Source organism: Schistocerca nitens, chromosome 8 (assembly GCF_023898315.1).
Source record: "Schistocerca nitens isolate TAMUIC-IGC-003100 chromosome 8, iqSchNite1.1, whole genome shotgun sequence".
In the NCBI taxonomy this organism is placed as follows: Eukaryota; Metazoa; Arthropoda; class Insecta; order Orthoptera; family Acrididae; genus Schistocerca; species Schistocerca nitens.
The window spans coordinates 595,899,902-595,922,219 of record NC_064621.1 but is presented as its reverse complement, the minus strand read 5'-3'; the positions used below and the strand labels follow the sequence as shown (position 1 = coordinate 595,922,219).

General features: G+C 36.2%; 1 protein-coding gene across 1 annotated transcript in view; it reads right to left on the bottom strand.

The window, feature by feature from the left end:
- The window catches only part of LOC126198520 (myotubularin-related protein 6), a 454,460-nt gene that overhangs the window by 39,150 nt on the left and 392,992 nt on the right, over positions 1 to 22,318 (bottom strand). Inside the window, exon 10 of the mRNA XM_049934906.1 lies at positions 4,739 to 4,994. Coding sequence (XP_049790863.1) covers positions 4,739 to 4,994 — 256 coding nt within the window. The remainder of the gene's footprint in view (positions 1 to 4,738; positions 4,995 to 22,318) is intronic.

Here is a 22,318-nt window from a genome sequence, read left to right as displayed (position 1 = left end):
TTGAAAAGCTGGTTGGCATTATCCGGTTTATTGTTGTTGTCAGAAAAATGTAAAAATGATAATATTTGTCTGAATTGGTTGCGGGACATCGTTTTGCGAAAAATCGGTGTGTCTGTCAACGGATTAGCTGACCAGTACTCATCGATCCTTGGTTTTTTTACAATTCCCATAAGGAAAGCAAGCCCAAACCATTTTCTACCTTCAGGTCCTGTAACATCAACAAATTTGGCATTTTTTTATCCAGTTTCCTTCTATTGCAATTTTGACTGTAGCACTTGTTGGTTTCATTGCTAATATATTCAAATACATCGTTCCCAATATATAATTCTACGATATCCTTGATGCTCTGTGTATCTTTGGGAAATGTGTGGATCTGAAGATCCTTCAAGTTTATTACTGGTCCTCAGTAAATCATAGTCTGTCTTCTTCGTCTGATTCATCCGAATCAGTTGGCAACCATAGTGTTCGCCGAATTCTTCTTGGACGTATTTCACTATCTTTCGATGATTATGCTTAACTTTCATTTTTTTTTAATCCAATGTCTTCTTCCCAATTGGCCAAGTTGTCCGGAACGTCAGACAAGACATCCGTGCATTCATCATAAATAATCATATCGTCTCTTTCATCTGCCATGATGAAAGTGCACAAGTACTTATAAAAACAAAAAACTTGTTGATGTGTGTAACTTATTGTTATCCAAACAAAACACCAACAGAATGAAAGAGATACTAAAGTGCTGTCACCGGCCACTGAGTGATACTATGCTCACAACACCACTGTGGTGTCGCCAGACTGCAAAGTGTTAATATCTTTGATATTTTCTTAATATCACCCATAATTCCCTCTCCTCGTTTGTTCTTATTGGACACAGTGATACTTGGCATAAGAATACTTCCACTGTCACAAAATATCGTAAATTTGAAAACTGAAGTTGCAGACGTATTTCTGGGTCAGTTTGTTACAAGTTGTCATAATGTCAAAATATTCAAATTACACAGCAAAATTTAAATTAAAAGTGTTATCTTATGCCGATACAAATGGAGTAAAAGCTGCAGAAAGACATTTCTCCATTGATCCTAATTCAATATGATACTGGCGGAGACAAAAAGATAAACTCATGGCTGCAAAGGCAAGCTCCAAATCTTTCTGTGGGCCTGAAACTGGAAATATCCCCAAAACTGATAATTGTGTAATTGCTTATGTCAATGAATTTTGAAATGATGGTTGTACTATCTCTTATGAAATGATTCAGAACAAAGCTCACGAGATACTTGCCATGCTCAACACTGACAGAAAGGATTTTAAAGCAAGAATTGGTTGGGTGTTTCGTTTTATGAGATGGCAAAATCTCATTCTACAAAGGAGAACATCTTTGAGCCAGCACTTACCTTGAGACTACACTGATAAGGTAATTGAATTCCATCATTACGTATGTGCGACAGCAATATGACTATTTGCTCTCCCATGTCGGTAATGCTGACCAGACACCAATGTGTTCTGATATGTCCCACACCACCACCATTGTTCCAACTGGCTCAAAAAAGTGTCCCAGTGAATATAATTGTAACAGAGAAACTAAGGTGCACAGTTATGTGCATTACAGCAGATGGCAATGAACTTCCACCATGTGTGATCTTTAAAAGGAAGACATTACCAAAGGAGATTGCCCTACATGGAATTCATTTACGAGTTCAGGAAAAGAGCTGGATGACAGCAGGTTTGATGATGAATTGTTGAAGGGATGGAGAAATGATGTATCAGGTAGGTAAAAGTTATATTAATGGTAATTTGTGAAAAAAGTAGTACCTACTAGTATTTCCTGTTTTATATGAGCAGTCAATCATGAAAGAAGGTTGTATATGTGGAAGAGGCCTGGAGACACTGGAAGGTTTCAGACAGTTTATATAATAGTAAGACAGAGATTTAGGAACCAGGTTTTAAATTCTGAGGCATTTCCAGGGGCAGATCTGTAATCTGACCACAATCTATTGGTTATGAACTGTAGATCAAAACTGAAGAAACTGGGAAAAGGTGGGAGTTTAAGGAGATGGGATCTGGGTAAACTGAAAGAACCAGAGGTTGTAGAGAGTTTCAGAGAGAGCACTAGGGAATGATTGACAAGAAACACGGAAAGGAATACAGTAGAAGAAGAATGGATAGCTTTAAAAGATGAAATTGTAAAATCAGCAGAGGAGCAAGTAGATAAAAAGATGAGGTCTTGTAGAAATCCTTGGCTAACAGAAGAGATATTGAACTTAATTGATGAAAGGAGAAAATACAAAAATGCAGTAAATGAAGCAGGCAAAACGGAATATAAACGTCTCAAAAATGAGATCAACAGGAAGTGCAAAATGGCTAAGCAGGGATGGCTAGAGGACAAATGTAAGGTTGTAGAGGCTTGTCTCACTATGGGTAAGATAGATACTGCCTACAGGAAAATTAGAGAGACCTTTGGAGAAAAGAGAGCCACTTGTATGAATATCAAGAACTCAGATGGAAACCAGTTCTAAGCGAAGAAGGGAAAGCAGAAAGGTGGAGGGAGTATATAGAGAGTCTATGCGAGGGCGATGTTATGGAAATGGAAGAGGACATACATCAAGATGAAATGGGAGATATGATACTGCATGAAGGATTCGGCAGAGCACTGAAAGACCTAAGTCGAAACAAGGCCTTGGGAGAGCCAGTCCTGACAAAACTCTACCATCTGGTGAGCAAGATGTGTGAGACAGTCGAAATACCCCCAGACTTTCAGAAGGATATAATAATTCCAACCCCAAAGAAGCAAGTGTTGACAGGTGTGAAAATTACCAAACTATCAGTTTAATAAGTCATGGCTGCAAAATACTAACACAAATTCTTTACAGACGAATGGGAAAACTGGTAGAAGCCAACCTCGGGGAGGATCAGTTTGGATTCAGTAGAAATGTTGGAATATGTGAGGCAATACTGACCCTACGACGTATCTTAGAAGATAAGATTTTAAGGAAAGGCAAACCTACGTTTCTAGCATTTGTAGACTGAGAGAAAGCTTTTGGCAATGTTATTGGAGTACTCTCTTTCAAATTCCGAAGGTGGAAGGAATCAAATGCAGGAAGCGAGATGCTATTTACAATTTGTACAAAAAACAGATGGCAGTTATACGAGTCGAGGGGCATGAAAGGGAAGCAGTGATTGGGAAGGGACTGAGACAAGATTGTAGCCTATGCCCGATGTTATTCAATCTGTATATTGAGCAAGCAGTAAGGGAAACAAAAGAAAAATTTTGAGAAGAATTAAAATCCATGGAGAAGAAATAAAAAAAACTTTGAGGTTCGCCGATGACATTGTAATTCTGCCAGAGACAGCAAAGGACCTGGAAGAGCAGTTGAATGGAATGGACAGTGTCTTGAAAGGAGGACATAAGACGAACATCAACAAAAGCAAAACGAGAATAATGGAATATAGTCTAATTAAATGAGGTGATGTTGAGGGAATTACATTAGGAAATGAGACACTTACAGTAGTAGATGAGTTTTGTTATTTGGGGAGCAAAATAACTGATGATGGTCGAAGTAGAGAGGATATAAAAGGTAGACGAGCAATGGCAAGAAAAGCGTTTTTGAAGAAGAGAAAATTTTTTAACATCGAGTGTAGATTTAATTGTCATGAAATCTTTGCTGAAAGTGTAGCCATATATGGAAGTGAAACATGGACGATAACTAGTTCACACAAGAAGGAATGGTGAAGATTAGATGGGTAGATCACATAACTAATGAGGAGGTACTGAATAGAATTGGGGAGAAGATAAATTTGTGGAAGAACTTGACTAGAAGATGGGATCGGTTGGTAGGACATGCTCTGAGGCATCAAGGGATCACCAATTTAGTATTGGAGGGCAGTGTGGAGGGTAGAAATCGTAGAGGGAGACCGAGAGATGAATGCACTAAGCAGATTCAGAAGGATGTAGGGTGCAATAGTTACTTGGAGATGACACAGCTAGTGCAGGATACAGTAGCATGGGGAGCTGCATCAAACCAGTCTCTGGACTGAAGACCACAACAACAACGAGCAGTCAACACATGTTAACATAATTCCTGTACAGGGAAGGACATTTCAAATGAAATGTCGCAGTCTGGTATTGGTGGATAAATATGATACTGCAGTAACTGTGTTATTAAGAATAACGACTCAATGTACCTTCAGACATGCAAGCATGTGCTGTAGAAGCCCAGTGTGTCACCATTGTTTGATGCATAGTTCTTGTACACTGCATACTGTTTGTCATATGTAACCCCCTGGTGTTGGTGTTGGTGGCGGCGGCGACAATGTTAGTGAAAGTTTACGTAACAAAATGAAGTAATAACAGAGACAAAATATGTGGCTGTTTTGTTTCAACACCAAAGGGAGGAAATTAAGTTCTCCAATATATATATTTACTACAGTAACATGTGAAAGTAGAGCTGGTGACACCACATGACACTTCAAAAAATGTCATGCTATTACAAAGGGCACCAAGGTTTCTTGGTCTTTCAAGCATCAGATCCTATGTTTCATCTGTATAGCATTAAGAAGCTACAGTTTTGCACTCCACCTCCAATTTATTTTTAACTGTAGTTTTTCACTATATATCTGCCCCCATCCCTCTCTGTAACAGAACATTAAGTAGCTCCCTCTGACTTCTGTGCTGAGAGAGGCTCTTTGCAACAAACATTTTAGGATGGTATTACATTATACAGGATTTAGTTTTCAAACTAAATACCTTGTTAAGCTGTTTTATGTGATCCTCAAGAGAAGCACTATGATCACAAGTGGCCAATAACAAATCACCCAATGGTTCACGTGGGTGGACACCACTTTCAAAGCGACAGTACATTCCTCTCCAAAACCGTATATTTTGTGGTGCCAAATTTGGAGAAAGCATATCAGATGTCCCTTCTGAACAGTAGAGTGGATTAATGTACTCGTTCATATGATTTGCCATATAGCCCCAAAGAGAATATGTTCTCTCACTCAGCCTGAAACATGAAAAGGTTATAAGCATACAAGAAGAAGTACATACAGGTCCAATTTTAGTACTTCAATAATACAAAATTTCAGTAGAGTTTAGGGAAGTGACAATTTTCATAATTGTTTGAAAATAAGTATAATAAATGATGACAAATGGAAAGTTATTAAACTGGCAGCAAAATAATGCTTTAGGTCAAGAGGGTAATTTTTTAATGTAGTCTCTTTTAGGTCAACACAACTCATTCAGCACTTTTTCAGTCAGCAGATTCCATTCCTGCAGTACCTTTAAGGAAGGTCTGCAAAGTAACCATTTATAACTTGCATAATCATGACACTAGACTCCACGAGTTTCCAGCAACAAATTGGTGGAAGTCAGAGGCTATCAAAACTCGTGAATACAATAGATGTTTCAACATCACATAGTTCAAATCCGTCAGTTTTCCACTATCATTATCAATCATGATGAGAAAGAGGTTTTTTTTTCTTTCTTTCCCAGTTCATGTTTTTATTCACTTATTTTCATCCAGCTGATCCATAAGATTACATAGTACTGATCCATAAGATTACATAGTACTCACCAGTTATTACTCTTTCTGTTTGTAAGTTAACAGTTATAAAAATTTTCCTTTAGTACCCCAGAGCTCACTGGCTTCATCTCTTAACATAATACAGACTTATGATTTCTCAGGTTTTCTCAGTGTGATTAATTAACAGAGTGCTTTCGAGTGTTCAGCTGAGTTGAATTGTTACGCTTTCCTGGTATACAATTATTCTGAAATGTTACTGGGTATTCAGCTGGGTGGCATAGTACCAATTGTGTGATATTTCAGCAAATTTCGTGATATTTCAGCAAATTGATTTGTTTCCATCTTCAGTTTGCCAAAATATCACACCATATGTATGCCACTAACCTGGCTGAACACTCAGGAAAAAAAATCAGGAGTTGTTGAGTCCATTTTTCTGCACCATATTTCACGGAGCAACCTTGCATTTTCTTCAGGTGCTGTTCAGTTGGGTCATTATGTATATTCACTGCCTAAACTTCAACCTGCTAGAATTATTGAGTTATGTGTCACTATTTATCACCAAGGTCAAGTCTGTTTTTTTTCCAGATCTGATGGATGAGATGGCTGGGGATATCTTGATAAACTGAGTGTGGGTCCCAAGCCATGGTTAAATTTAGAACTCTGTTCAATCTGTTAAACATTTTTGACATATTTACTGTGATAGACTCCTTAATTACACTGGTGCATAAATTTTCTGTTTGCACCATGATATTGATCTCATCGCATTTCATTTCATGACTGTACTTCAGGCAGTGCAATCAACAGTTTGCTTGAACACTCTAAAGTACATCATTGATCCAAACACTGCTAGAAAAATTAATTTTTGCATTTACTTTTGGTGGAAATTCATCAAGTGTGACTTTTATCTTACAAACAGTAATCCCAGAGTTAATTTCTCATGTAAAACGCACTATACTTTTTCTCCTGTTACGCATATTGTGTTGGCTGTTTCATGTATGGGATGTCTCAAAAAGTATGCTACAACTTCCATGTGTTACAGCATCCAAACTAATTAAGATATTTACACCATCTTTGGATTATGTGAAAGAGAAGCAAAGTTTTGTATGTGTGTGCTCCAAATTCTTGTGAGTGAAGCATACCAACAGTAATTCGAGAAACAGCTCAGTGTGTGGCATGGTTTATTCAGACCAAATTAGAGATGGAGGTTCAAAGAAACTTGCAAATATGGTTGTCTGACCATACACTGATGGACTTCTTTCCATGAGGTGTGCCAAAGATAGGGACCACTAAATGCCTGTCAACTACACTGTTTCTGCCATTGCTACAGCTGATGTGGATATGTAGCACCTATCATACATAGAGCTTCAATAGAGACTGGACGTTGCATGTGTCACTAAAGGTTGTAATGGATCTGGGATATGTGTTATTTTCTACCGGATTTGTCGATACCAAATCTAATGAGAGAGGTTTTAAATGTTTTCTTATATGTTTGTCAGAATATTTTTTGTGAATTGTAATTTGCCTTATTTTATGCTAATTTGCTTATATGTTTGAGGGTGGCAGCATATTGATTAATATTAGCAGTTGTGATGAAGAATATCAAAAAGACTGGTTACAAGTGGAAGCTTGTGTGTTGTGTGAAATGTCTTTGACGCTGGAGTCGTCTTTGACCGTAGTCAGTCGGCAGTGAACTCTCGGTGTGTGCGACAGTGGAACAATGTGCAGGTCGCCATTATAATAATTCGCAAGTGAACAGGAAAAATGAATTATGTTACTACTTTTTTATATAAACATCAAGATGGAACCACATTCGAAGAAATGGTATTTGAAGCACCAAAAATGAGACAAACGCATTGAACCAGGTCATTTCTGCAGCCGACAAAACAGCATTGTGGAATCATACTTTCACTAGACGACTGAAGCCAACACAGAAAAGTCAAATATCATCTTATAAACATTTTACGGAAAAGTGAGTACTGTCACAAAATATGCTAAATTCAAGTATATAAAAAATAGTGAGCATATTTCAACTGGGGACCGTAGCCGGGATATTGTGTTCACATGATCTTAAACAATGCTAAGAAGAAAATTTGTGTGTGTTAATACCAGTTTTTCAGAATGTGTGTTACAGTATTTGTGTTCCTCGTGAAGTAAAAGTTTTGGAGAAGAAATGTTTCGGCGAAAAATATAATTTGCAACAGAAGAAGGAATTTCAAGAATTTTGGTCAACAATCACATGGATGGAAAACATGGATTTGCAACAGTAGAAGAGAGTTCCAGATAAGTCACAAAACCCTCATATTTTGTTAAAACAATATTTTTATCTTGTTTTCTATTGTTGTGTTTAATTTTTTTTTTCTTCACAGTGACTTATGAGATTTTCGAGAGTATTGTGCGTAAAGTAGAAAACAGTAATTTAATAGACTTCGAAAATCAGGACAGGTCAAATGAAACAGAAAGAATCGATCAATTTGATTTAAAAAGTTTTCTTGTAAATTTCACGAAAGAAATTAAACAATCAGTTGAGGACAATAAGACATACCCAAGTGGGTGATCTTTCGAACAGGGTTGGGACTGTTGAGAAAAAAATTGTATCTGTGGAAGCAAAAGTAAAAGAAATTGATGCTAAATTGAACGATGAAATTAATACTGTAAAAAATGAGTTACTGGCCGATAGGGAAAGAAATTTAATTGATTTTAATAAGATAAAAAGGGAAATTAAAAATTTGGATGAGAACACAAAAGTTTTAGTAAAAAATGTAGAACAAAAAACTGACAATCGTTTGGTTACTCTAGAAAATAAAGTAGAATGCAATGATTTAGAAACAAAAATCTGTCACAGAACTTAGCAAAAAAATTGAAAGTTTCGACATTGAATTTCAAAGCAAAAATCACAATGTCAACACATGCAATCTTGTATCTAATATTCCAGTGAAGCACTTTTCGGTAGATGGACCCTTACATCCCGTTGATTTTATACAGTATTGTAAGGATTGTTTTTTACCTCACTCACCAGATGATATGAAAATTAAATTTGTGAAAAAATTCTTGGAAGGGGAAGCTTTGACTTGGGCAAACCAGATTGTAACTGAAAGGATGACCTTTTCAGAATATGAATCAAAATTTCTGGAAATTTTTTGGGATGATCTTAAACAAACTAGAATCAAAAGTGAATTTTTGAATGGGAGAAACTATAGAGAATGAGATGGGAGCATGAAACAATTTTGCAAAAGTGAACTTCAAAAACCTATTCATTTAACAAAACCTTTGGATGACTTAATCACAATTGATACCTTAAAGAGAAGGTTGCCATCAGCAATGCAGTCGAGTTTAGTTCACTGTCCTGATAGGAATGTTGAGCAGTTTCTCTATTATATTGAAAAGTCGGATAGGGTAACAACAAGACCACACAGTGGGTTTACTCAGAAAGGTAGTGGTCAAAATTGGGGAAACGATAACTTTCAAAAACGGGAACAAAACAATTATCATGGTGTCAGTCAAAATTCAGGGTGATGTAACAATAATTTTCAAAAGAAGGACCATAATTTTCATCCAAAACAAGAACAACATTTTCGCAGAAATAATCAACAAAATAGAGAACACTTTAGGGATCAAAATCACAGATATTTTGCTAGAAATCAGTACAACAGCAACTGCCAACAACCAGGTAATGTTTGCCATAGGAATGGGAACAGAAATGTTGATCAGAGACATTGGCAGAACCACAATCAGCAGTTAAAACAGGAACCAGTTGTTATTCAGGAAATAAAAAACGAGTAGACACCCCCTTGAAGGTCCACAAGGTTGAGGCAGAAGGTGAGCGTGATGAAAGGACCAATGGATGTGACTATCATAAGCCCAAACATGACAGATCCAAACCTAAGCTATCACATGAGGTCATTAGTTGTTACTTATTGAAGAAATTTCAGGAGGAAAATAATGATGATATTGATAAAGATAAAATTTTCAGTACACAAGAACATACAGTAGATAAAAGTAATCGTGATTCATTTAATTTAACAGAGTTTTACACTTGGACAGAAAGAACACCACTTTGTCAGATGATGTAATTTGTAGTCAGATTTGTAGTAGTTCAGAGACGTGTGTGAATGAAAGGGAGAGTGCATGCTATGAGAATGAATGTATTGGTGAAAGGGATCTGGTAACTTTAGAAAGGGGAAATAATATTTTGGGGGATAATTTGAATGTGTATGACCTGAATATGTGTAATAATGATGATGTTGATGATAATGTTGATAATAAAGTTGATAATGATGGTAATGGTATTGATGATGATGTTGAGGAAAGGTGTTTCATTAGTTTAAATAGGGAGTTGGGTATACACATGGTTGAAAATGGATTAAATAGTGAGAATATTATAGAAATTCCCAGGGATGTTACCAGGATGAATAAGGCTCGCAAGCAGGGTGTATGTAAAAGCGTGAATTTTGATGTTGTTGGTAAAGAATCTGACTACACAAATAATGACGACACATGTGTAACTTCTAGCCTAAGTGAAAGATTTACAGATACTAATGACACACACACTTTTCTTATGAATCTATGGCTGAACAGTGAAAATATTTCTTTTGACAAAAACTTTAGAAAGATGCTTATTAATGTATGTGAAACTATATGTCCTGAGTGGTGGAAAAAGATGAGATATTTTATTTTTGAAAAGCTGAGGGATAAGTACTTCAATAGTATACTATGTGATTTGGATGAAAATTCTTGGCTATTTGAGATAATAGAGAGTACTAATAACAATTTTGTATCTTGTGCAAATTTTATAGCTGTGACAAATAATACATATAATGGTATACCATATGATTCTGATAAGTATAGGTTTGGGGAAATTGAAAGCAATTTATTTCATGAGGATGTAGGTTCTGAGAAAAGCGATCAATTTTGCAGTCCTTATACAAAAGTTCAAATTGGGTCATGGATTGGTAAATGTTTAATTGATACAGGACGTGAGATCTCGGGAATATCTGAAAGGTTAAGCAAGAAATTAAAAGTGGGGAAAGATTATGTTGAAATGCCAGTTGTTGGGGTAAAGATAAAAGGTGCTACTGGGAAGAGCAGTAAATTGGTAAAAAGCCAGGCTTTAGTGACATTTTTAATTGAAGGCAAGTTGTTCACACATGGATGTTCTGTAGTTCAAGAATTTAATGAGGATTTTATTTTGGGTATGAATTGGATAGTAAAAGTAAATACAGCATTTGATTGGGGTGGAAGAAAACTTTTGATAGAAACCAGTGAAAGGGAATACATTCAGACAAAATTTGTGAAGACACTTGGGGATCAGAGTAATGGAAATTTTGACAGATTCAATTTACTAAAAGAAAATAGATTGGAGAACATTGAAAGTCATAGATTTGATACTGATGAAGTTGAATTTGGGAATTTAGTAAATTTGAAAATTTCAGAAACACAAAATTTATCTGGGGAGCAAAAACAACAGTTAGAAAATCTGCTGTGGGAATACAGTAATGTTTTCAGTGACATACCTGGTAGGGTAAAGGGTTATCAGTGTGAGCTTCAGGTAAAACCTCATGAACCATTTTTCATAAAACCATACGGTATTGCAATATCAGAAAGACCTGCTGTTGAGAAAGAGCTGAAAAAGATGGAAGGATGTAATATAATAGAAAGGAGTATCAGTGCATATAATAATCCTTTAGTAGTTCTTCCAAAAAAAGATGGTGAAGTAAGATTGGTTTTGGACTCTAGGCACTTAAACAAAATTTTGTTCAGACAGACAGACCATCCCGAAAATATTGATGAGTTACTCTATAAATTACAGATATAAAATATATGTCAAGTTTGGATCTAACTTCGGGTTTTCATCAGGTACCACTTTCAGTTAATTCTATAAAATATACTGCTTTCTTGTACAATGGTAAGAGTTACCAATATTGTGTTGTGCCATTTGGGTTAAATTCTTCTGTTTCCGAATTTATAAGAGCTTTGGATCATGTACTGGGGCAAGAACTTGCATCTAAACTGATAATTTATGTAGATGACATTTTGGTTACAGGGCAAAATTGGGAGGAACATTATTTGATTTTGAAGTCAGTTTGTGAAAAACTTAGAAAAGGGGGGATGACATTGAAATTAGAGAAATGTAAATTTGCAGTTTCTGAATTAAAATTTTTGGGACATGTTGTCACAGACAAAGGAATTTTGGCAGTTCCAGAAAAAATTAAAGCAATTTCAGAAATTCCTATTCCTAAGACTAAAAAACAATTAAAGTCATTCTTTGGATTATGCAGTTATTACGGGAAACATAAGTGATCAGAGCCTGAACGCACCATTTTTAAGTCAGTTACTTAAGAAAAACACTGTTTGGGTTTGGGATAAAAGTAGTCAGGAAGAGTTTGATAAAATTAAGCAAGAGTTGAGGAAGCAACATTTATTACACAGACCTGATTTTAATTTACCATTTTGTTTTAACACGGATAGCAGTAATTATGGGCTTGGAGCAGAGTTATTTCAAGAAAGATTAGAGAATGGAGTTAAGATACATTGTACAATAGCATTTGCAAGCAGAATGTTGCTCAAGCATAAGAAAAATTATACAGTCAGAGAGAAGGAACTTTTGGCAATTCATTGGGCTTTTACAAAATTTAGAATTTACCTTATTGGACATAAAACCATAGTATTTTCAGATCACAAAGCTTTGAGTTACTTACAAGAGTGCAAATTATGCCGCAATAGATTGACCAGATGGGCAATATTTCTGCAACAGTTTGGCTTTGAAATCAAGCACATAAAAGGTTCTGAGAATATAGTAGCTCATTCACTTTCAAGGTTACCAACTGGGGGAAAAAAGGAGATTTTTGAACAAGAGGAGGAAAAGCAATTTAAAATTAGATACTTGAAAGACGTGGAAAATGAGAAAACAATTAGAGCTATGTGTAACAAAATTAGGAAAAATCAAAATTTAGATCAAAGTTGAAAATTAATCAAAGAATGTTTAGGCAAGAAGGGGTATGAGAAACTTGATAAATTTTACAAATTACATAAGGGGATTTTATTTTGGAGAACAGATGTAGATTCTGATGATTGGAAACTGTGTTGGCCAGAGGCAGATGCTGAAAAGCTGATCATTTACATACATGAAACTTTTGGTCATTGTGGGACACAGAAGTGCATTCAAAAGATACAAGAAAACGTTTATTTTCACAATATTGGAAAGAAGGTAAGAAAAGAATTGGCAACCTGTGACAAATGTCAGAGTGTTACAGTGAGCAATCAAAGACATGGTGGAGAGATGCAAAACATTATTCCGGAAAAACCTTTAGATCTTATCGCTGTGGACTTATATGGAATGTTACCAAAGAGTAAAGGAGGTCACTGTTACATATTTGTTGTGGTAGATGTATTTTCAAAATTAATTAAACTATATGCAGTGAAAAAAGCTAATAGCCATGAAATTGTAATAAAAATTGAAAGAGGTTATTTCGCACAGGTGGGTAAACCAAAAGCTATATTATCAGATAATGGTTCACAGTTCACCTCTAAAATTTGGAATCAGTTTATTGAAAGATCAAAATTGAAGCATATACTTATATCTGTTTATTGTCCATCCACCAATCCTGCATAAAGATATATGAGGGAAATTGGGAGACTTTGCAGAACCTATTTTAGCCATAAACATCCAACCTGGTTTGAGCACATTTGAAATTTTGAAGATATTATGAATAGCCTACAACATACTTCCACAGGATTTTCATCGTATGAGATTATGTTTAATATCAGACCTGCAAATCTTATATCAGAACTTATTGAATTTCCTAAATGTACACCTTTGACTATGCAAGAGAGAGAAGATATCGTCAGGGAAACTATGAGGAAACAAGGGGAAAAGAGGAATAAAAGACATAACAACAGGGTAAAATTAACCACTTTCAAAATTGGGGATCTTGTTCTTGTAAAATCTCATGAAAAATCAAAAATGTTAACTTCAGAAATTAAAAAATTCTTGGATATCTACACTGGGCCTTTTGAAGTCATAGAAAATCAACACTCTAATGCCTATCATTTGGTATACCCTAAGTCAAAGAAATTATTTGGTCTCAGGAATGTTGTCTCTTTGAAACTGTATAAACAGAAATCATAATTTCTAAATTTAAATAACCTATTTTCATTTAAAACAAAAGTCCTCCACTGGAAAATGCTTGTTAGAACAAAACTACCTGTACAACCAAGTATGTATATTTGCATGTATAAGTTAATAATTTGAAGTCACATGTTAATTGAAACTGATGAAAAAACACTGTTGTAACAAAGAATGAGAGAAAGATTTATTACTACTTGTTTTTACACAAAAAAAAAGGTCTCCATAGTGAGCATTTGTGAATTTTTTCTAATTTTTGGAAGCTAAGTCTTCCCTGTGGGTGAAGGCATGCATGTGAAGACATGCATGCAAAGATGTAAGTTTCAAAACCAATTTTAGATAAAGCCTCATGATATATGAGCAATTTATTATTCTTTATACTGATGTTGTGGGGAGCGAAAGTTCTCTTCACAAGAATGTAACTTGTAGTAATATTGTAGTAGAGAGGCAAGTGTACATAAATAATTGTAAAAAAATTTAGATAATACTGATGTATCTTTAGCTGTACTAAAAATCATATAAAATTAAAAAATCAGAAGTATATAGATATATTTAAAAACAAAGATGATGTGACTTACCATACGAAAGTGCTGGCAGGTCGATAGTAAAACAAACAAACACATACATACACACAAAATTCTAGCTTTCGCAACCAATGGTTGCTTCGTCAGGAAAGAGGGAAGGAGGGGGAAAGACGAAACGATGTGGGTTTTAAGGGAGAGGGTAAGGAGTCATTCCAATCCCGGGAGTGGACTTACCTTGGGGGGAAAAAAGGACAGGTACACACTCGCGCGCACGCGCACGCACGCACGCACACACACACACACACACACACACACACACACACACACACACACACCCATATCCAACCGCACATACACAGACACAAGCAGATATTTGTAAAGGCAAAGAGTTTCGGCAGAGATGTTAGTCGAGGCAGAAGTACAGAGGCAAAGATGTTGTTGAAAGACAGGTGAGGTATGAGTGGCGGCAACTTGAAATTAGCGGAGGTTGAGGCCTGGCGGATAACAAGAAGAGAGGATATACTGAAGGGCAAGTTCCCATCTCCGGAGTTCTGACAGGTTGGTGTTAGTGGGAAGTATCCAGATAACCCGGACGGTGTAACACTGTGCCAAGATGTGCTGGCCATGCACCAAGGCATGTTTAACCACAGGGTGATCCTCATTACCAACAAACACTGTCTGCCTGTGTCCATTCATGCGAATGGACAGTTTGTTGCTGGTCATTCCCACATAGAAAGCTTCACAGTGTAGGCAGGTCAGTTGGTGCTTTCACACGTGGCTCTGCCTTTGATCGTGTACACCTTCCGGGTTACAGGACTGGAGTAGGTGGTGGTGGTGGTGGTGGGAGGGTGCATGGGACAGGTTTTACACCGGGGGCGGTTACAAGGGTAGGAGCCAGAGGGTAGGGAAGGTGGTTTGGGGATTTCATAGAGATGGACTACGAGGTTACGAAGGTTAGGTGGACGGCAGAAAGACACTCTTGGTGGAGTGGGGAGGATTTCATGAAGGATGGATCTCATTTCAGAGCAGGATTTGAGAAAGACGTATCCCTGCTGGAGAGCCACATTCAGAGTCTGATCCAGTCCTTGAACAATATCTTTGCCTCTGTACTTCCACATCGACTGACTTCTCTGTGCAAACTCTTTGCCTTTACAAATGTGTGCTTGAGTCTGTGTATGTGCGGATGGATGTGTGTGTGTGTGTGTGTGTGTGTGTGTGTGTGTGTGTGTGTGTGTGTGTGTGCAGGCGCGCACGCGCGCGCCAGCGCGAGAGTGTATACCTGTCCTTTTTTCCCCCGTAAGGTAAGTCTTTCCGCTCCCGGGATTGGAATGACTCCTTACCCTCTCCCTTAAAACCCACATCCTTTCGTCTTCCCCTCTCCTTCCCTCTTTCCTGATGAAGCAACCATTGGTTGCGAAAGCTTGAAGTTTGTGTGTATGTTTGTGTGTCTATCAACCTGGCAGCGCTTCAGCGCTATATAAACACTACATATGTCCAGTATCATTTTTTATTGTACAATATGTAAGCAAAATGAAATTAACATTAATATGGGGAACAAAAAATTTAAGTATGAGAACCAGTTGGTACAAAGTGTAACCAAAGAAGTGGTTGAAGATATCTTATTCTAGCAAATGAGTTTTACCTTACTGTTATTTTCAATCTGAATACTGTATTTTAGAAAATTTGTCATGTATGTTTTATGCCATGTATATTTGTCACGTTAAATAATTTCTTTACTTGAATTTTTCGTGTGTGAGATTGATGGGGAAGGATCATTGCAAAAACAGCCAGTAACAAGTCCACAGATTCAAAGAGTCCAAATTTGTAAGAGGTTATCAGACTTCATCATTTACGTGCTAATTTTGTAATACAGATCCATTACTGAGTGTGGTCGGGACTTTGTTGTATATGTTCATAACAACAAAAGCCCTGGGGAGCAGTTGTAATGGATCTGGGAGATGTGTTATTTTCTACTGGATTTGTCGATAGCAAATCTAATGATGGAGGTTTTAAATGTTTTCTTATATTTTTGTCAGAATATTTTTTGTGAATTGTAATTTGCCGTATTTTATGCTTATTTGCTTATATGTTTGAGAGTGACAGCATGTTGATTAATATTAGCAGTTGTGATGAAGAATATCAAAAAGACTGGTTACAAGTGGAAGCTTGTGTGTTGTGTGAAATGTCTTTGACGCTGGAGTCGTCTTTGACCGTAGTCAGTCGGCAGTGAACTCTCGGTGTGAGTGACTGTGGAACAATGTGCAGGTCGCCATTATAATAATTTGCAAGTGAACAGGAAAAATGAATTATGTTAATACTTTTTTATATAAACATCAAGAAGGAACCACATTCGAAGAAATGGTATTTGAAGCACCAAAAATGAGGCAAGCGCATTGAACCAGGTCATTTCTGCAGCCGACAAAACAGCATTGTGGAATCATACTTTCACTAGACGACTGAAGCCAACACAGAAAAGTCAAATATCATCTTATAAACATTTTATGGAAAAGTGAGTACTGTCACGATATATGCTAAATTCAAGTATATAAAAAATAGTGAGCATATTTCAAGGTGCACATGTGGGAACTGACTGAATGGCATAAAAACTTTATGAGATAGTGTGTCAAGTATGCCCAAACATGATATGAATATCTTCATCAGTTTGGATGCTATCACATTAAAGCTGTGCTGTACCTTCAACGACAGCCTGTACTTTTAATCACTCATCCTCAAAACAGTGCCAAATCTGCTGCAATATGAAAGATTTATTCTGGACATGAATAATGTTAAAATGTGGACAAACTTCATAATGGAATAATCTGTCCATAGGCAGTCATAGACATAGAATGTTGATCCATCAGTAATAAATATTTTATTTTCCTTGATAATGTGTAGATTCAGATGTAAGTGTTCATAGGCTAAAATGAAATAGGCAATAGACTGATTGAAACAGACTCAAGAGAAAAGGAAGGAATAAAGGAAAGAGATGTGGATGCTAAGACAACTCAACCGAAATGGGTTATAAGGTGATAATGTAGTTTGGAAGGATCATTTTCTCAGGTATTGGTTGATAATCTAAAACAAAGGTAAAACTTTGTTTGACAAAACATTTGCATGCTGTCCAATCAAGTGAACATTACTGCAGCACAAACAAATATGCTTGACGAACTCATGCAATCTACTAATTAAATGGCACCAATGTCACACTTTAGGTATGCATCACAGAAAATGAAGCTGCTACAGAAAAAAACAGATTGGAGCAGTTATTTCACAAATATATTGTTCAGGCAAACAGCACAGTATGTTACAAATACAAAGAGAGTAAAAAGAAAAGAAAATCTGAAAAAGAAACAAAATGATTATTAAAAGATAAAAACAATTGTCAGAACATTATAAACTATGCCAAAATGTAAAAAGAAGTACTCATAAATGTCTTTGAAAGGATAAGATATATTACAATGCACATTTGTTAAGAGAACAATTAGAAACAATAAAAGTAAAAAGAAAACAATGAAGACACTTATGCCTGATGGAAACCACTTTTCATCAGCTAAGATGAGTCAAGGCACAGTAATTAACAACAGAGAGTAAATTGTACACACATTCCAAGAGTTCCCCATGTAAGCTATTTTCAGTACACCAGAGTCCTTTACTATCCTGTTCTTCCCACTATGCCTTCAATTTCTATGTTGACAGTTTCCAACTTAAGACACATGCTAGAGACACATGGTGTAATAAACATCTACAAAATATATTACTCAACTTTTCCAGACTGTTACAATGAACAGTCATCACCTCTTAGTCTGCACTCTTATAAAAGTAAGTCTATTAAAATCACAGAAAAGTAAGTTCATTTAAACTGGGTCAGTGCGAGTTATCACCTCAGCAGGGAAAAGAAGCATACATGATTTTGATGGAGGGGTGATGGACATGTACCCGAACAGATGGAAGGTAAATGGGTCAAAGAAGTTCTGAAGATGACAAGCTAATAGAAGACAATATCAGAAAACATACACGAGCAACATGGGTATGTTTTGCAGAAGATCACAATGCAGGGAAAAACACATAGGTCTTTGCCCAGCTCTGGAAGTCAAACAGCTGATGATGATATAAACGTAGCTCAAAATTATCTTCTGAATATTTTAAAAAACCCTTCATCAGAAACAAGAAAAGGCAGAAAGAAAAGGGAAAAAAAGGATGCAAACTGCAAGAGTTGAAAGGAAAAGATTCAAAGCTAACAAACTGAGTTACAATAGAAATTTAATTTCCAATGCAATACTCACAATTAGCTGTCAGTAACAATACATCAATATGAGTAAAACTAAAGAATGATGGTGGATAAAAAATATGGAATAATAAAAAGCACAAAATATATGAGTGTATGATGACGAAAAGGTAGCACTGAACACCTAACACAAGCCAACTTGAACTCCGAGGACATTACAGTCCAGTCCACTAATATCACCTTGTGGTGGGATTTGTTATCACTTGTCAGTTTCTGTAGCACTCTGTACAGATTTACCACCACCTTATGAGAACGTGGGTGCATTGGAATGATTTCTGTGGAATATACATGTTGTTGATTTTTAAAACAAATCTATTCTACCAGACAATCTTCCAGTATCTTCAATATCGTTTTTAATCCTCTTGTCTACAGTAGAGGGAGAGGCAGAAAGAGAAGGATAATGCCTTAAATTGTTTTTTTTTTTTTTTTTAATTTGCAAAGATTTCTTGTTTTATATTGCAAGCAGATCAAATTTGTTTTTTTCCAGAATAACAGAGCATTTCTGAAACTGATTTGGGGATAAAAATGCCTCAGACAGCAATTTTGTATCTTTCATGGTACTGTTGACTCCAGTAATACCTCTGTCCATAATGATATTTTCACTCTGCAGTGGAGTGTGTGCTGATATGAAACTTCCTGGCAGGTTAAAACTGCACACCAGACCAAGACTCAAACTTGGGACCTTTGACTTTTGCGGGCAAGTGCTCTACCAAAAGCACTTGCCCATGAAAGGCAAAGGTCCCAAGTTTGAGTCTTGGTCTGGCACACAGTTTTAACCTGCCAGGAACTTTCATACCTCTGTCCATGTTTATTCCAGTACCAATAATTCCTCAAATTTAATAGCTGCTACCCCTGCACATCAGAAAGTCTTTCCATATCACCTAGCAAACTGTGGTCAGTAAACCTACAATGATCAGCAATCCTCATCTCAATATGCTGGAAGTTTTGCTGTGGCCTTTATGTAGACTACAAACTGTGTATGGAGTAACGTTATGTAAATATTTAGTTTGAAGAATTAAATAGAAAAAGTAATTGGGTAGCGTAAAAGGTGGAGCCGTGCCCTTTTACAAAAGTGGCTGCTTTCTCTTATTACACATACAAAGTGATTCACGAAGATATGCAAATATTGTAATGTGTTATTCTACAAGTAAAACTAAAGAGAAAAGTTTATATAAACAAAGATCCGCAAATGTTTAGTTACGAAGTTACAGCTAATAAAAATTATTCTGCCTGAAATTTAGCAGCTTCATTAATATGAAGCCATCGCAAAACTCTATGAGGTTAAAGTAAAGCACGATTTCCATTTATTTTGTTGTTATTGTTCTGGTGAATCTAATTAAAAAAGTCATTGTTGGCATCTGTTAGTGAGTTGTTTCAATCATTTCCTAACCTTGAAACGAGTTAAGAACATAACAGCACTAGTGTATTTAAGTGAAACCACATAGTAACTGTTGTAGTTTGTAGATTATTTACCAAACAGGTATTCCTTTCAAATTTACAACAGAGGTATATGCCACTATGGTGTTTATTTACGGCAAATGTGATGGTAATGCTACAGCTGCAGTTAACAAATATCGTGTACATTACCCAACTTGGAGGATTACGAATGCATGAACCATTAGCGGAGTATTTCGAATGTTACGGAACTCGAGTTCTCTACCTACCATTCACAATCAGTATGAGAACTCGATACGTGAAGACGATGAGGAGGATATTATGGATGCTGTTCAACATAGCCCCGGTACCAGTGCACGATGTATCTCTCAACAATTAGGCATTTCACAATCTAAGGTATGGCGTACACTGAAGTACAATAATCTGTATTATTACCATAAACCAAAGTGCATCATTTACACAACTGGTTAAATACTAATTGGCAGTTACACAAATACATTTTATGTACTGATAAGGCACAGTTTACTTGAGATGGTATAAACAATTTACATAACAAGCACAAATAGTCTGAAGCAAAGCTACACGCAACAGTGCAACATAATTTCCAACAATGATTTACCATAAATGTGTGGTGAGGTATAATCAACACACACTTTATTGGACTATTAATTTTCCCAAGACGTGTAACTGGCGTGACATACTTACAATTCTTTTAACAAGAAATGCTCCACTTGCTATGTGATTGTAAACGTATTTTGAACATGATGGCGCACCTCCACATTTCACTAACACCGTTACTACACCTCTAAATGAAGATTTTCCCCATAAATAGATTGGTCATGGTGCTACACGTTTGTGGCCATCCAGATTGCTCGATTTCACACCAATGGATTTTTGTGTATGGGGACAGATGAAAGACATAGTTTACAAGGACAAAGTCAATACATATGAGGCATTACCAGCTCACATTATGAATGCAATAGACGAAATTAATAACAACCCTGTCAAACTGAAATGAGCAACAAAATCAGTTCATACACATGCAGCCAAATGCATTGAACTCGGTGGAGACATTTTTGAATACTTATTGTGAATGTATTCTGAAATTGTATGTACACTGTTGAACTTCCTTAACACTGAGCTTTGTTTTTTTTTCCAGTTTAACATGAATTCACGTGTGCTATGGTAAGTATTAATAAAAACAGAATATCTGACACATACATACAGTTTCAGTTAACGTTATTACCATCATTTTTCCAAAATAAAATTATCTACAACTTCTGTTGAAAACTTTGTGCAATTGTCTGGAATTTAAAAAACAAATTAGTTAATAAATTAAAAATTTTACGAAACTACTTATTTGCTTCTCTGGATGTTCTGGAAAAATACTGCAGATACATGCCCGGGACAGATCAATAACAACAAAATAAATGGAAATCATGCTTTACTTTAACCTCGTACAGTTTTGTGATGGCGTCATATTAGCAAACTTGCTAAATTTCAGGCAAAATTTTTTATTAGCCATAACTCCGTAACTAAACATTTCCAGACCTATGTTTATATGAACCTTTTTCTTTAGTTTACCTAGTAGAATAACATATTAAAATATTTGCATATCTTCATGAATCACCCTTTATATAAAGTAATATTGAAGTAAGTCTGTTAATTAACAGGGTGAATAGAACAGCACTATTTATAATTTATACTTTACAAAAGTAGCCAGAAGTGGTTGCTTCTAACTGTTAATTTGTATCCTGACTGATTCATTCCACACCTCTGAAAGCTTTCCTACATGTTGAGATTTACAGAAGACAATGTGTGAATGAATGAGTGAAAAAACCACAGCTCAATACTTGAGGTATACCATCCAAATACTGAATTTAATTGATGGAAGGAGAAAATATAAAAATGCAGTAAGTGCAGCAGGCAAAAAGGAATATAAACGTCTCAAAATGAGATCGACAGGAAGTGCAAAATGGCTACGCAGGGATGGCTAGAGGACAAATTTAAGGATGTAGAGGCTTATCTCACTAGGGGTAAGATAGATACTGCCTACAGGAAAATTAAAGAGACCTTTGGAGAAAAGAGAACCACTTGTATGAATATCAAGAGCTCAGATGGAAACCCAGTTCTAAGCAAAGAAGGGAAAGCAGAAAGGTGGAAGGAGTATATAGAGGGTTTATACAAGGGCGATGTACTTGGGGACAATATTATGGAAATGGAAGAGGATGTAGATGAAGATGAAATGGGAGATATGATACTGCATGAAGAGTTTGACAGAGCCCTGAAAGACCTGAGTCTAAACAACGCCCCGGGAGTAGACAACATTCCATTAGAACTACTTACGGCCTTGGAAGAGCCAGTCCTGACAAAACGCTACCATCTGGTGAGCAAGATGTTATGAGACAAACAAAATACCCTCAGACTTCAAGAAAAATATAATAATTCCAATCCCAAAGAAAGCAGGTGTTGACAGATG